At 42.6% G+C, this 15365-nt stretch overlaps 1 protein-coding gene across 1 annotated transcript; it reads right to left on the bottom strand.

Moving 5' to 3' along the window:
• Positions 1-1237: 1237 nt before the first annotated feature.
• Positions 1238-12590, bottom strand: cldn2 (claudin 2). The gene is made up of 8 exons (XM_080749735.1): positions 12519-12590; positions 12248-12363; positions 11300-11441; positions 8567-8715; positions 6455-6739; positions 5680-5749; positions 4738-4890; positions 1238-3163 (listed from the first exon to the last, which is right to left on the bottom strand). The coding sequence occupies exons 4-8, from the start codon at positions 8708-8710 to the stop codon at positions 2961-2963; spliced, it is 855 nt and encodes a 284-aa protein (XP_080605861.1). The 5' UTR covers positions 8711-8715; positions 11300-11441; positions 12248-12363; positions 12519-12590; the 3' UTR covers positions 1238-2960.
• Positions 12591-15365: the final 2775 nt, after the last annotated feature.

Raw genomic sequence — 15365 nt, 5'->3', positions numbered from 1 at the left:
ACTGGTCAGCTCCCAGTGCAACAGTATCACACTGTGGTTGTACTGGTCAGCTCCCAGTACAACAGTAACACACTGTGGTTGTACTGGTCAGCTCCCAGTACAACAGTAACACACTGTGGTTGTACTGGTCAGCTCCCAGTGCAACAGTAACACACTGTGGTTGTACTGGTCAGCTCCCAGTACAACAGTAACACACTGTGGTTGTACTGGTCAGCTCCCAGTACAACAGTAACACACTGTGGTTGTACTGGTCAGCTCCCAGTACAACAGTAACACAACAGTAACACACTGTGGTTGTACTGGTCAGCTCCCGTTACAACAGTAACACACTGTGGTTGTACTGGTCAGCTCCCAGTACAACAGTAACACACTGTGGTTGTACCGGTCAGCTCCCAGTACAACAGTAACACACTGTGGTTGTATTGGTCAGCTCCCAGTACAACAGTAACACACTGTGGTTGTACTGGTCAGCTCCCAGTACAACAGTAACACACTGTGGTTGTACTGGTCAGCTCCCAGTACAACAGTAACACACTGTGGTTGTATTGGTCAGCTCCCAGTACAACAGTAACACACTGTGGTTGTACTGGTCAGCTCCCAGTACAACAGTAACACACTGTGGTTGTACTGGTCAGCTCCCGGTACAACAGTAACACACTGTGGTTGTACTGGTCAGCTCCCAGTACAACAGTAACACACTGTGGTTGTACTGGTCAGCTCCCAGTACAACAGTAACACAACAGTAACACACTGTGGTTGTACTGGTCAGCTCCCAGTGCAACAGTAACACACTGTGGCTGTCCACCACCATCTCAGTATCACTAAACCTACATGTATACATATCGACCTGTTTGTTCACCTACAGGTCACGGCAGGGAGATAACAAACCCATAACATCCCTGTACACCACTGGTTCCCACCACTCTGCCAGCCCTGGTACCAATGGTATTATTTACTACCAGGACAGGCTGGTTTTATCCCCTACCAGGTCCTCTAGTACTGATGGTTTTATGTCCTAAAAACCCCAGGACAAAAATCCACTCGTCCTATAGACAATTTTCCCTCCCGGCCCCCAAACTGTGGAATAAACTCCCTGTCACATTTAGAACTACAGACTCACTCCCTAGCTTCCGCCGTGCACTGAAGACTCACCTCTTCAGACTCCACCTAAACCCATAGCACTACTGTAACACTCAATGAACATACATGAAGCTATAGTTAGCATTTTATTTTTAGGTTTTTAGAAACATTCTTTTACTGATTAGGTGCATGGTCTGCCTATGTTATTGTTTTTTTCTAGATTGATATTCCTATGCATTGTTATATTGTTCTGACATATTATCTTGCTTATTAAAGTGTTGTATTACCTGCTTATTGTAAGTCGCTTTGGATTAAAAGCGTCTGCTAAATGCCTAAACTGTAAACTGTACCAGGACCTCTAGAACCGATGGTTTTATCTCCTACCGGGACCTCTAGTTCTGCTGGTTTTATCTCCTACTAGGAAAGGTATGACATTTCTCATAAGTATGCAAGGGAAAATACAAAACAGACAAATCATTGTTATAAAAATAATAATAAAAGCATTTATTTCCAAACAAAGGAATGAACTAAACATTAAATGGTTAAATCATGTCGAGGCTTTCGGGTTCATTTAGTTTTAATCAGCTGGAATGTAAATCCAGCTCTAATCAGAGGATTAGTGTCATAAAAATCATCTTGCATCATAATCTATAATGACTGAATACAAGCACATAAACTCAGCAAAAAAATACAGTATGTTGAGTTTAACCTGATATAATTTTTTTCCATCATCATCTAAAATAAAAAATAAATGTTTAAAAAAGTTAAATATTTCAAAAGTATAAAACTTCCCCACCATACCCAAAGAAGATGAATATTTCAAATGTTATATAGGCCAGGGGTTTTCAAAGTGGGTGACGGGGCACCCTGGGCCTGGGGTGCCGCGACGGCAGTCCAGGGGTGCCGCGAGATCATTTAATAATATTTGGAATTTATTTGGACACTTAAAAAATATTTAGTATAATTTTCAACATGAAGTACAAAGTTATTTTCAGTCAGTTCTAACCAAAATGGCTGTTATCTCAACGTTTTCCTCGCAACATAATCACTAAAATATCGTCACTGTCGGGCAGAAACCTTGTATCTCCTCATGTCTTTTGCCCTGCTTCATCATACAAGACCGTCGCACAAAACTAGTGAAAACAGCCGATCTACAAGCACACAACGTGTGCTTGTAGATCTGCTGTTTTCACTAGTTTAGTACATTTTATCGACAACGACGATATGCTATAAATATAAGGTGCTGGGAGTGAAAATTATAATGTAGGGGTGCCTCGGATTAAAAAAATATTTATGGGGTGCCCTGAGACAAAAAAGTTTGGAAACCCCTGATATAGGCTATAGTTGCCCAAAATATGAACACCAGGGTTATCAAACATTTGTAATTAAACTGGGATAATAATTTTCATTTTGTTTCGTACAAGGTAGCATTGGTGGAAAAAGTACTCAAATGTTTTAAAGTATCAATACTGCAATATAGAACTATAGAATACTCTGTTACAAGTAAAAGTCTGGAATTCAAAATGTACTTGAGTAAAAGTACTGGCATCAAAAATTAGGCCTACTTAGAGCTCCAAAAATAAAAGTACAAAATGTTTGAAAGTGGGGCGCCCGCTGGCCTAGTGGTCAAGGCGCATACCACATACTAGGCTATGATGCCTGCCACTGGTGCCACGCTGTGAGCTTGTAGATCTGCTATTTTTCAATAGCTAAAGTATAACATAATTCCAGGCTCCTCCACCTTGGGCCCTGTTAACTCAGTCCCACTAACCCCGCCCCCTTGTGACGCCCCTGATCATGTCTTTCCCTTCCTTCTGAAATAACTTCCTTGATCCCACCCAGGAAAACCCAAACCCCTACATGGATATCCTGTGACGCCCTCAAACGTATCCCGTGACATCATATCCCGCCACCGCTTTCCTGGGGTTTCGCTCGCCGCCGCCGCCTCCGTGCGTGCCGGAGTGCGAGGCGCTGCTGGTGCTGTGAAGCCTGCCGACTCCTCCCACCTTGGGTGCGTGGATGCTGGTGGCCCCGCCCACCTGCAGGGTGGGGTTGCGGTAGGTCTGCGAGCTGCTCCGCACTCCTAGATAGAGAGATGGATACCTTTATTATCCCAAGAGGGAAAACCAGTCGCCCAGAGGCAGCACAGCAGTTAGAGGTAGGGTAACCTCACATACCAGGCTTTCTGGGGGAAAGCCTGGTGTTCGTTCACAACAGGCCGTTTGGTTTCCGCCTAAAGCACAGAAACCAGCTTTGTTTTGGTTCCCCCCGTTTATTAACAATTTCGCTGCCATTTTAAACATAGCTGTAGTAAGCAGCTGCCAAATTGTTCTTACCTTTTAACGTGGGCACGCGCACGCATCGTGCACAATCTGTGCGCGACTCATCTAGTAGACGTGTAGACTCGGTGACAGCTTTCGATTAAAAAAAACCCCATTGAAATAGACATATCCGTTGCCACGCTGTATCCCTGCTTATCCGCCAGTGTTTACATGAAAAAACATTGAAAAAGCCAGCTGTGCGCCATGGTAACACGTGGACACGTTCGCGCACATAGCAGACGATATGTGCGCGGATCATATGCCAGGCGGGCACAAGAATCGAAAAGCTATCAAATAAAAAAAAAACGGGTGAAAAAAGGCGTGAAATGAACGTGCAGCTCCTTCCTCTGTTTACAATGTAAACAGATGGGATGGAAGCTACGATGGGGCCTTGGACAGGATACGGAATCCGGTCCAAACGGGAAATACGACCGAATACAGTTAGGGGGCGGGCCTAAAGTCTCCGAAACGGATATATACAGCGATCATACTTTTAATGGTTTCATAATGATTAAAGCTAATTAAATTTCCGGGAACGACGGGCATCGCAGAGAGGTACAGCGGGAAATCCCCGGTTTCGACGGGGATCGCAGAGTATGAGTTAAAATGCTCGAGTAGCCTAGTGTAGTCTTGCCAGTTGCTAATAGCTGAACTAAAAGATGCATATAGAAACATTTATACAGATTTTTATTTTCAAAAGCAAAACTACTCCGCATCAAGGAGTTTATTAGGTAGGCCCTAAAAGTATTTCCTTGAGCGCAGGGGAATATTTTGGAACTGAATCCGGTTTGATAGTTCCGGCAAATTGTAGTCCTTTGAGTAGGACTACAACATGACGTGTTGTGGTTTCCGCTCCAGACCGGTTACAACCCTGAAAAGTGAAGTGATCCCAGACTAAAAGGTATAGGGTAAGTGATTTAATTTAATTCAAATAATAACAAAATGGGTCTACAGTATGTTCTGATAGTACTAGTAGTTACTATAGAGTGTTTGGTCCATGTTTGGACTTCAGCCTTATCTCCCGTGAGGAGAAAAAAGCAGTATCAAAAACTGTTGGGTGACAAGTTTTCCTCCAATCAGGATCCAATCATGGTCGAGTGGGAGCGGGCCTTACGCACACCAAAGCCCGCCCCCACTTGATCATCAAACACGAAAACTGAAACTTAAAGAGGCGGTGCCATAGTTTTGTACTTTTTCTGGTTGTCATGTGTCTAGGAGATTGACAGCACTTCATTAGACCCCCTGGTGTGGTTGTTATGAGCAATTATGTATTCCCTTTGTATTTGGGGTTTCTTCCTGAAGTGTCGGTGGATAAAAGCATGAGAAGTGTGCTCACCTGCCACTCCTCTCAGGGTGCCCCCTCCCCCTCCCATGCCCGGGTAGGGGTACCCTCCTCCCCCTGCCCGCCCCCCTCGCTGCCTCTCCTCCCCACAGCAGGACACGCACAGCAGGGCTCCGCCCAGCATGGAGAGCAGCGCAGACGCCAGACCTGCGTAGAGACAGCCTTGTTTTAGGTCATGTGCATTTGAATTAACCCATTTAGGCCTAGAATTATCGAATGCTTTAACCAGTGAAAAATAGCAGATCTACAAGGTTGCAGTGCGGCACCGAGTGCCGCGCTGCGAGCTTGTAGATCTGCTATTTTTGAAAAAGTCGTGAAAATGTGTGCAAATCTTTGAATATATGTATTTTCATAGCGAACGTTTTGTATCTCAAATTTTGCTTCTGGGGGGGTCCATGGAACTAAATATTTTGAGATGGGGGTCCGTGGCCAAATAAATATCATTTTGGGGGTCCTTCACATGAAAAGGTTTGAGAACCACTGACATAGTAGTCTCTCAAGAACAGACTAACTGAGCTCCAGTTAAGTGAAAAGGACCTTTTCTTTGATGATGGCTGGCCAGATTGCTGACATGGAGTTAAGAGGTTTTGGCCAGACAGTGACGATATATTTTAATGCCAGATTCATTTAGCTATACTATGTCTGCAAACTTCACATGCAAACTGCTAGCCTAGCCAGATTGTATATTTTGATTGGCTTAATTTGAGAACGGCTAGGTGTGATGTCATGCTTGTTTGCAGTGCGATCAGATTGAATGGTCGCAACTACCTGTTGTATAGATTTTCAGATCTTAAATGCACAAAATGTATACCGGTAAGTATTTTCATCAACAGGTCTGTTTATGCGTTTATGCGTATCTGAATGTGTTTTTCAGATCTGCATACAGACAGACAGACAGACAGACAGACAGACAGACAGACAGACAGACAGACAGACCTGCATATAGACAGTCTCCCAGTTCAAACTTCATGCTGGACGGACCCGGCTGGTAAAAGGTTTGAACCACCTGGACAGACACACACACACACACACACACACACACACACACACACACACAGACAGACAGACAGACAGACAGACAGACAGACAGACAGACAGACAGACAGACAGACAGACAGACAGACCTTTTTTTTAATCAGTCGCCAGAGGCAGCACAGCAGTGTCAACGCAGATACAGAGGAAATAATTATTTTGGGGGGTCCCAGTTCAAATAAATGTATTTATTCGGCCCTTGACAAAAAAAAAAAAAAAAAACCCTGGGAAATGACACCCTACCTCAGGGGTCTTCAGCGTTTTCAGGCCAAGGACCCCTTAGTTGAGAGAGAGATGAAGCAGGGACCCCCACAACCTGTTCATAGATTCCATATGGTTTCATCGTTTGACAGCACAATCATCAGTGTATTTTGGATTCATGTCAATTTGTGTTTTCAGATATTTAAGCACTTGAACCATCAATACTTAATAAACTTGACCTTTCACTCTGTACTTAGTCTGCTCTTTTTCCCCTCTACACCAAACCTCTTTGGCGAAAATAGCAGATCTACAAGCTCACAACGCCTCGCAGCTCTCAGAATATGGACGCTAGGGTGGTTAAAGTAAAAAAAGAAGAAAAAAGTTTCTATCACACAAAGATGTGGAGGACCCCCTGTAGTATCTCTGGGGACCCCCTAGGGGTCCCGGACCCCCTAGGGGTTGAAGACCCCTGCCCTACCTCATGGGTGGTCCAGGCCACCGGCACCAGCCCCAGGAAGCCGGCCGTCACGAACAGCCCGCCGGCGGCCCCGGCCACGCGGCTCTTGGCGTCGGGCGCGGCGCTCAGGCACACGGTGCACTGCATGCCCAGCGCCGAGAAGGCCACGCCCAGCGCCGACAGCACCAGGCTGACCACCATGAGCGCCCGGGAAGCCTGCAGGTCGGAGGGCAGGGCCAGCACGGAGGTGTAGGTCTCGCACTGGAAGGCGCCCGTGCTCTGGTAGACGCACTCCATCCACAGGCCCTGCGCGCACGCACACACACACACACACACACGCACACGCGCACACGCACGCACACGCACGCACGCGCGCGCACACACACACACACACACACACACACACACACACACACACAGGGACGTGCAGAGAATGTTAGAGAGGCAGGGGCTGGAATTTCCGAAAGGGCCTTTTGGTGGAGGCGCCGAAAATAGCCGACCTCCAAGCTCACAACTGCGACAAGTTGTGAGCTTGGAGGTCAGCTATTTTCGGTGTGTGATACCACACTGAACTAAGCATATCAAAGTAAATACTGGAGATGTGGCGTAACGGCATGGATTTCTACACAGAGAGGGCAATTATTTCAATATAAGACGCTGGATTCAAGTTCAGGAGAGTTTGGACAAGGCGATTCTATTGAATGCTGCCTTCAGGTATGGCATGGAAAGAGGGCATTTGCATTTCTTTCACAATAGTAAAAATTCAATCAATACACTGCAATGTAGAAATACTCTGTTACAATTCAAAGTTTGGAATTCCAAATGTACTTGAGTATCAAAAGTAAAAGTACTAATTATGCAGTAGGTCCCATTATAAAACAAGAATATTTGAAGATAGCAGATCTGCGATGCGACGCATTGTGAGCTTGTAGTTTTCAAATGGCAAAATGTACGTATATTGGGTTGAAGCGGGCAGTGCATGGAATCATACAGATATTCATTGCAGTAATGACTCGGTTATAATTAAAAACGGGTCTTACATTGCTTCAGTCATCAAATCAATTTCTGTACGCCTACTTTTTGCGTGTTAATGGCTTTAATTGTACCCATCATTTTCCATGCTAGTAAAGCAAGCCTGATAAAAGTGACACACAAGCAAAATTCCACAGAACACAGATAAATCCATTAAAAATCCATTTAGACCGGGTACGCATTATTGCGTGTTATTATTTTATGCTTTAACTATTAAAAAAATAGCAGATCTACAAGCTCACAGCGCGGCACTTGGTGGCGCGCTGAGCTTTTTTGAAAAATCGTGAACATTTGAATTTTTACCCGATTCTATAAGTGTCTTCTAATTTCTTTTTTGAAAAACTATGTTTCTATGTCAGTGGTTCTCAAACTCTTTCATGTGAAGGACCCCCAAAATGATATGTATTTGGCCACGGACCCCCATCTCAAAATATTTTGTATCAGGGACCCCCCAGAAGCAAACATCTGAGTTATAAATGTTCACTTTAAAAATACATAATATTCAAAGATTTGCACACATTTTCATGACTTTTCAAAAATAGCAGATCTACAAGCTCGCAGCGCGGCACTCGGTGCCGCGCTGTGAGCTTGTATATCTGCTATTTTTCAATTGCTAAAGTTAGGGCATTCACGGATAGTGTTTTATAGTATTCTAATTAGTCGACCTCAAAGTATTTTAATAGTCGAATATTCGACAGGACTGTCCAAACTGTCAAATATTAAGTAAGCAAGAGGCGAACATTGTGAAAATAGCAGATCTACATGCTCACAACGCCTCGCGTTGTGAGCATGTAGATCTGCTATTTTCACAGTATTTATCTGCGGAACCGAGTCACATTAAATGTAATACCTACAATTACAAGTGCTTGTCAAGGTGGGGGTCCCCAGTTTTGGGGGTCACAGCCTAAAAAGGTGCATTGACAACATTCTTATGACTTTCTATCTAGCTAAGCTTTATAAAAAATCTTTTTTAAAGAGAAAACAATTAACAAAATAAGCGAATATTCGACTTCGGTGAACAACGTCGAATAGTGACTTTGATATTTGAATATTTGAATATTTTGTGAATGCCCAAGCTAAAGTATCAAATAATTCTACAACCTTCATGTTGTCCACGGCCGTCACGATGTTGGACCCCACGTGAGCGGAGACCCTCCAGTAGGGGAGGACCGTGGCCACCAGAGTACCCAGCATGCCGAGCAGCCCCAGCAGGAAACCCATCAGTTCTAGACCGGCAGACGCCATGAGGCCTGGAGACACATGGAGAGATGGATGGATTAGAATTTATTTTAGATAGATAGATGCAAACATGAGTTTTTGAGTGAGATTTAAAAATGGTTGCAGAGCTATAAGTCTGACTCTAGACTGTTAAGAGTCTAGTCTGGTGTAGAGACTTTCTTTTTTCTGAGGAATATAATAAATAAATAGAAAATAAATCAAATAGGAATTAATCGATCGTAGATCGGCTATTTCCGGCAAATAGGTTTGGTGTAGAGGGGAAAAAGAGCAGATTAAGTACAAAGTGACAGGTCATGTTAACAAAAAACACAAATCCAACATAGACTGATCACAGTGCTGTCAAACAAGTCTATGAATCTATCCGTGAAATTGATGAAAATCTGCATCACGCAATATGTAGGAGGGGGTCCCTGCTTCATCTCTCTCTCAGCTAAAGGGTCCTTGGCCTGAAAACGTTGAAGACCCCTGTCATAGAAGGTTGTTTATTTTTAAAACAATACCCAATGTTTTCACAGATTTTTTCACAGATTTTTAGCAGTTTAACATTGTATGTAGCCAACTAGGTATGTGTATAGTGTTATGGTCAATGATAAAACATTGACAGACTTTATGTGAACCTGCTCATTTGTAGATTGTTAAACCAAATGACATCAATACCCTGACTAGTACAACTGTTATTGAATAGAAAGCAATGTTTATTTGCCATTATGCTGTTTCATTTTGAACATATTGGCATGGGAACTGGACTTTTGATGTTATTTTTTCTAAGCAAAATGCTGTAGTCAGGGGAAGGGGGTACTCAGCTTCATAAATCAGTATAACGGGGTACTGCAGCCACAAATGTTTGAGAAACACTGCCTTAGATTGTCGATGGCCTAGCCCTAGAGCAAGGGTAGGCAACCTTAGTCACAGGTGCCAACATTGGCACAGGGGAGGGTGATCACTGGCATAAATGTGCGAGAGAGGTTCTTATTCTTTTAAAATGGAATTAAGTCCCCTCAAATCTATATACAAATCAAACTACATCCGGCACATAATTCTACATTCATTCAAACTCCCAACTCTGACTCTGACATATCGTCACTGTCACTGTATCTTCAAGTTTCAAATGTGTACATTTTTTCGCAAAGCAAAGCCCTGCTTCATCACACAAGGCCGATGCACGAAAGTAGTGAAAACAGCAGATAGATCGGCTTTTCTCACTAGTTTAAATCATTTTAAAAATGATAAATACAAAACACGGTTTTGGACATACAAGGTTTTCACCTGACAACGACCATATACAGCTATATTTTTGTCCATGTCTTATCCCTAAACTTCTTTGCTTTTCTTTTTTTACTATTTTAAAAAATATTTAAAATACTTGAAATAGCCAATCTAAATCGACACGCTGTGAGCTTGTAGATCAGCCATTTGAAATATTCAAAACCCCTTTTTCAATATAGTAAAACATTGCGAAATAGTTTAGGGCAGGGGTCTTCAACAGGGGGTCCGGGACCCCTAGGGGGTCCTCAGAGTTACTACCGGGGGTCCTCCAAATCTTTGTGTGATAGAAACTTTTTTATTCCTTTTTTTTTTTATATGAACCGCTTGAACCCTAGTGTCCATATTTGGAGAACTTAAGCCAAAAATAGCAGATCTACAAGCTCACAATGCGAGGCGTTGTGAGCTTGTAGATCGGCTATTTCCGGCAAAGAGGCTTGGGGTAAAGGGGAAAAAGAGCAGACTAAGTACAGAGTGAAAGGTCAAGGTTATTAAGTATTGATGGTTCAAATGGTTAAATATCTGAAAACACAAATTGACATGAATCCAAAATACACTGATGATTGTGCTGTCAAAGAATGAAACTATATGGTATCTATGAAAAGGTTGTGGGGGGGTCCCCTGTTTCATCTCTCTCTCTACTAAGGGGTCCTTGGCCTGAACACGTTGAAGACCCCTGGTTTAGGGATAAGGGGTAAGGCATGGACGAAGATAGAGCCCATAGGCTCTAATGCAGCCCGGCGGCGAGTCGCCGGTCTGAGTCCCGAGCTCGACGGCCTTGCTGCACGTCACCTCCCCTTCTCTCTCTCCCCGTTTCCTGTCTCTCTAGTTCAGGGGTCTTCAACATTTTCAGGCCAAGGACCCCTTAATAGAGAGAGAGATGAAGCAGGGACCCCCACAACCTGTTCATAGATATCCATATAGTTTCATTCTTTGACAGCACAATCATCAGTGTATTTTGGATTCATGTCAATTTGTGTTTTCAGATATTTAACCACTTGAACCGTCAATACTTAATAAACTTGACCTTTCACTCTGTACTTTTCACAGTCTGCTCTTTTTCCCCTCTTCATCAAACCTCTTTGCCGAAAATGTTTGGCTAAAGTTCTCAGAATATGGACGCTAGGGTTCAAGTGGTTAATATAAAAAAGGAGGGGGAAAAAAAGCTTCTATCACACAAAGATTTTGAGGACCCCCTGTAGTAACTCTGAGGACCCCCTAGGGGTCCCGGACCCTTGCTTTAGCCTATTCAATAAAGGCAGAAAAGCCTTCCACAATGATATATATTTTTAGACAAAGCTGTTAGTTGGGAGAGAGGAACAGATATCTCACCTGAAGCTGATGTTGAGAGTTTTAGACTTTAGCTTTTCGAGTGGGCAGATTCACATCTGGGTTTTCAGCTCCTGAAAGCAGACGGCTGCAGGATCTGCACCGGTCCCAGATGTGGCGGCAGGTTCAGGAGGGACAAAGATCTCTGTTCAGCAGAGGTGGAAAAAATACTCACATTTTCTACTGATAAAAGTATCAATCAATACTGCACTGTAGATGTACTCCGTTACAAGTAAATGTCCAGAATTCAAAATGTACTTGAGTAAAAGTATGAAAGAATTGGCATCAAAATGCACTTCAAGTTCTAAATGTTTGAAAATAGCGGATCTACAAGCTCACAACACATCGCGCCACGTTGTGAGCTTGTAGATCGGCTATTTTCAAATAGCCAAGGTATAAAATAGGGCTAAAGTGGGATAACGTGTGTTTTATTATATTATAATTAGAGCTGGGATGCGGAAAAAAAATCAAATTAATTACAGGCTTTGTAATTAATTAATCGCATTTTAATCACATATTAATATTTGACCCGAAGCATTTTTTTTTCAAGTAAAACACATTTTGTTGTACGAGTGAATCAACGAATGAGTTTTTTAAATCAAAATTTCGCATCCACTGGGCCAAGCAAAGCGCTCTGATCGGCTACTTCTCCCTTTGCGTTTGTTGTCTCTTCTTGGTTGGTGCATCGCTATGATCGGCATATGCCCGAAACTGAAGGTTCTGTGGTGCAAAAACTAAGTGCGATTAAAATGCGCTAATTTTTTTAATTGCGTACAACGTACATTTTCTGTAATTAATTAATCGCTATTAATCAGTTAAAGTCCCAGCCCTAATTATGATGTACATCTGCAAAGTAACTAATAACTAAAGTGTTCAAATAATCGTAGTGGAGTAAAAGTACAATATTTAGATCCAAGATGTAGTGGAGTAGAAGTAAATGTTCTTAGTTACTTTACACCACTGGAAGCTGGCTGGACGTTGCGACCAAGATCTCTGTTCGGAAGACGATGGAGTCAAGAAGACGGATCTTCTCATCTTCTCCTCGGTCACTCCATCCTTCCCGTGTCCTTTAGGAGAACATTGGGACGCAGGAAGTCCATAAAACGATCGTCACTACATGTAATACGACCATGTATACTGTAGAAACTACAACTGTATGCAATACCGTCTATTATACGATACAAGGAGTTATGATCTGTGTGCACGGTGTACAGTAGCCTACCTACAGTCTTTCAACTCTATCGCTCTGTCTAGCTTTATCTCCACTCTCGCTTTCTGGATCAAGTGGTCCTTCACCCCGTCATGTGTAAACACACACACACACACGCGCGCACGCACACGCGCACGCACACACACACACACACACACACCAACGTTCAGGGACGTGCAGAGAGTGTTAGAGAGGCAGGGGCTGAAACTTCCAAAGGGGCCTTTTGGTGGAAGCACTGAAAATAGCCGTCCTCCAAGCTCACAAGCGCGACGCGTTGTGAGCTTGGAGGTCGGCTATTTTTGGTGTGATACCACACTGAACTAAGCATATCAAAGTCAATACTGGAGATGTGGCGTAACGGCATGGATTTCTACACAGAGAGGGCAATTCTTTCAACATAAGATGCTGCATTCAAGTTCAGCAGAGTTTGGACAAGACAATTCTCTTGAATGCTGTCTTCAGGTATGGCATGGAAAGAGGGCATTTGCATTTCTTTCACCATAGTAAAAACTGCATTCATGGTCTGGAGAGGGCATTTTCTATAGACAGATAAAAGGGCAGGGGCTCAAGCCCCCTTTGATGTCTGTGTGCGCATGTGCCTGCCAACGCTGCATTGGCCATCGGTTAAACATTGATCATCATTTCTGTCTCTTTCCCCCAAAAAACAAAAGACCTTTGGTACGACATGCTAAAAACAAGGTCACACACACACACACACACACACACACACACACACACACACACACACACACACACACACACACACACACACACACACACACACACACACACACAGGTTAAATATGTAGGTAGAAACTGTAGATAAGTTTTGTGCCAAAAACCCACTTTTTTGTTCTTCACACAGAGAAACAATTGTACATCCAAAATGAGTCAGATTAACAAAACAGCCACAACACAGTAAGACAAACAATGATGTTAGATGCTCCAAACAGACTGCCGTTAAAGGGATATTCCACTTTCAGCAAGGAGCAGTGGAAAGGCCTCTCTCCACATACACACACCCATTGTAACTTCAAACTCCATTTTAACCATGATAGATTCATTAAAAACACCCATTATGTTTTCTGGTGACTCATAATACCCTCCTAATACGTGAGCAGGCCGTGTTTTTTCGATAACTTTTTTCATTTATTTTTAATAATTATTTGGAAAAATGGAAAAAATGAAATACAAAAAAATAATGATTAAAAATAAATGAAAAATGTTATCGAAAAAACACGGCCTGCTCACATATTAGGAGGGTAGTATGAGTCACCATAAAAAATTATGTGTGTGGGGAGATACCCTGGGCCTGGAGGGCCTGGTAACATTTACATCAAATATCTAAATATTCAATCAAGCTAATTAAAAACTGTTCAGGGTGTTCATAAAAGCCTGATTATATGATAAAATTACCAAAAGTGAAATACCCCTTTAAGAGGGTTTTAAACGCCTTTCTGTGAAATGTATGTTTTTTAATTTTGTTTTTAAGCCACCAGTAAGACTCCCTAAATCGGGAGATAAGCGACCGCCAGGTCGCATAGACAAACTTTAGAAGGCAATGGTAGACAATCAGGAGGCAATATGGGAAATGGGACAGATCCATGTTGATGACATGACTTTAGAGATACTGCTTTGCGTGATTTTAGGCCAATATCTGTAGGGGCATTGTTCGAAAATGTGTTTTTAAAAAAAGACGGCCAGATGGTGGCGCTAGATGGGACAGATGCATTTTGATGACATGACTACATTAAGACCTGGATTTATTGTCTACTTTAGCTTTTGAAAAATAGCAGATCTACAAGCTCACAGCACGTTGTTGTGAGCATGTAGATCTGCTATTTTCACCATAGAACCGTGTTATACAAAATGTAATGCCTCAACTGATAGTGCTCGTCAGGGTGGGGGGGTTCCCAGTTAAAATATGATTATTTTGGGGGTCGTGGCCTGAAAAGGTTGAGAACCACTGGCATAGCTTGAGGACCTGCAGTCACTAACCTAGACATAAGAACTGCCAGAATCATACAACCTGGCTGAATGGAATGACACATGGTTGTGAAACACTTTGGATAAAAAGGTGCTAAATCAGGGGTCTTCAACGTATTCAGGCCAAGGACCCCTTAGTTGAGAGATGAAGCAGGGATCCCCACAACCTGTTCATAGATTCCATATCGGTTCATTGTTTGACAGCACAATCATCAGTGTATTTTGGATTCATGTTAATGTGGGTTTTCAGATATTCAACCACTTGAACCGTCGTCAATACTTAAAAAAAACTCAACTTTTCACTGTACTTAGTCTGTTCCTAGGGGTCCCGGACCCCCTGTTGAAGTGAAGACCCCTGTGCTAAATAATTGAGTACCTGAGACGAATAACAGTCTAAGTCCATATTTGACTGTAAACCACAAACTAGTAATTTTTAATCTGTTTGTTAATGCACTCTGCAACCCTAATTTTGTTCAATTGTCTGTTTTAATGTTATCTGCTCCCTTTGTTTGCTGAATATTGCTTGTACGGACTTATACTGTTGTTCCACAAACTGTTGGAGATATACTGTTGTTCCACTTTCCATAAGTATTATGTCTTATAATTCCTAATATACTGTATGTGAGTTGAGTAAAAATACATCTAATTCAACAAAATGAGGGGGGAGTGCATAAAGAATTTAACAGATTAAAAAAATCTAGTTTGTGGTTTACAGTCTGGTAAATACAAAAATATCTATATTCAAAATGTTCAAATATGTATATTGTCTCAGGTAATGCATAGACAGATAGATAGATGGGACAATCTAAGACATCTTGGAATGAAAACACACACACACACACACACACACACGCACGCGCACACACACACACA

Source organism: Nannobrachium achirus (assembly GCF_963921795.1).
Source record: "Nannobrachium achirus genome assembly, chromosome: 19".
Lineage (NCBI taxonomy): Eukaryota > Metazoa > Chordata > Actinopteri > Myctophiformes > Myctophidae > Nannobrachium > Nannobrachium achirus.
The sequence above is the reverse complement of the archived record's forward strand: the minus strand, read 5'-3'. Positions and strand labels throughout refer to the sequence as shown.

Coding starts and splice junctions, on each gene's coding strand:
- cldn2 (XM_080749735.1), bottom strand. CDS start 8,710: ATGGCGTCTGCCGGTCTAGAACTGATGGGTTTCCTGCTGGGGCTGCTC. Junction 4,891..5,679: donor GGGAGACTGTCTATATGCAG/GTCTGTCTGTCT, acceptor GTCTCTACGCAG/GTCTGGCGTCTGCGCTGCTC. Junction 3,164..4,737: donor CACCCTGAGAGGAGTGGCAG/GTGAGCACACTT, acceptor CTCTCTATCTAG/GAGTGCGGAGCAGCTCGCAG.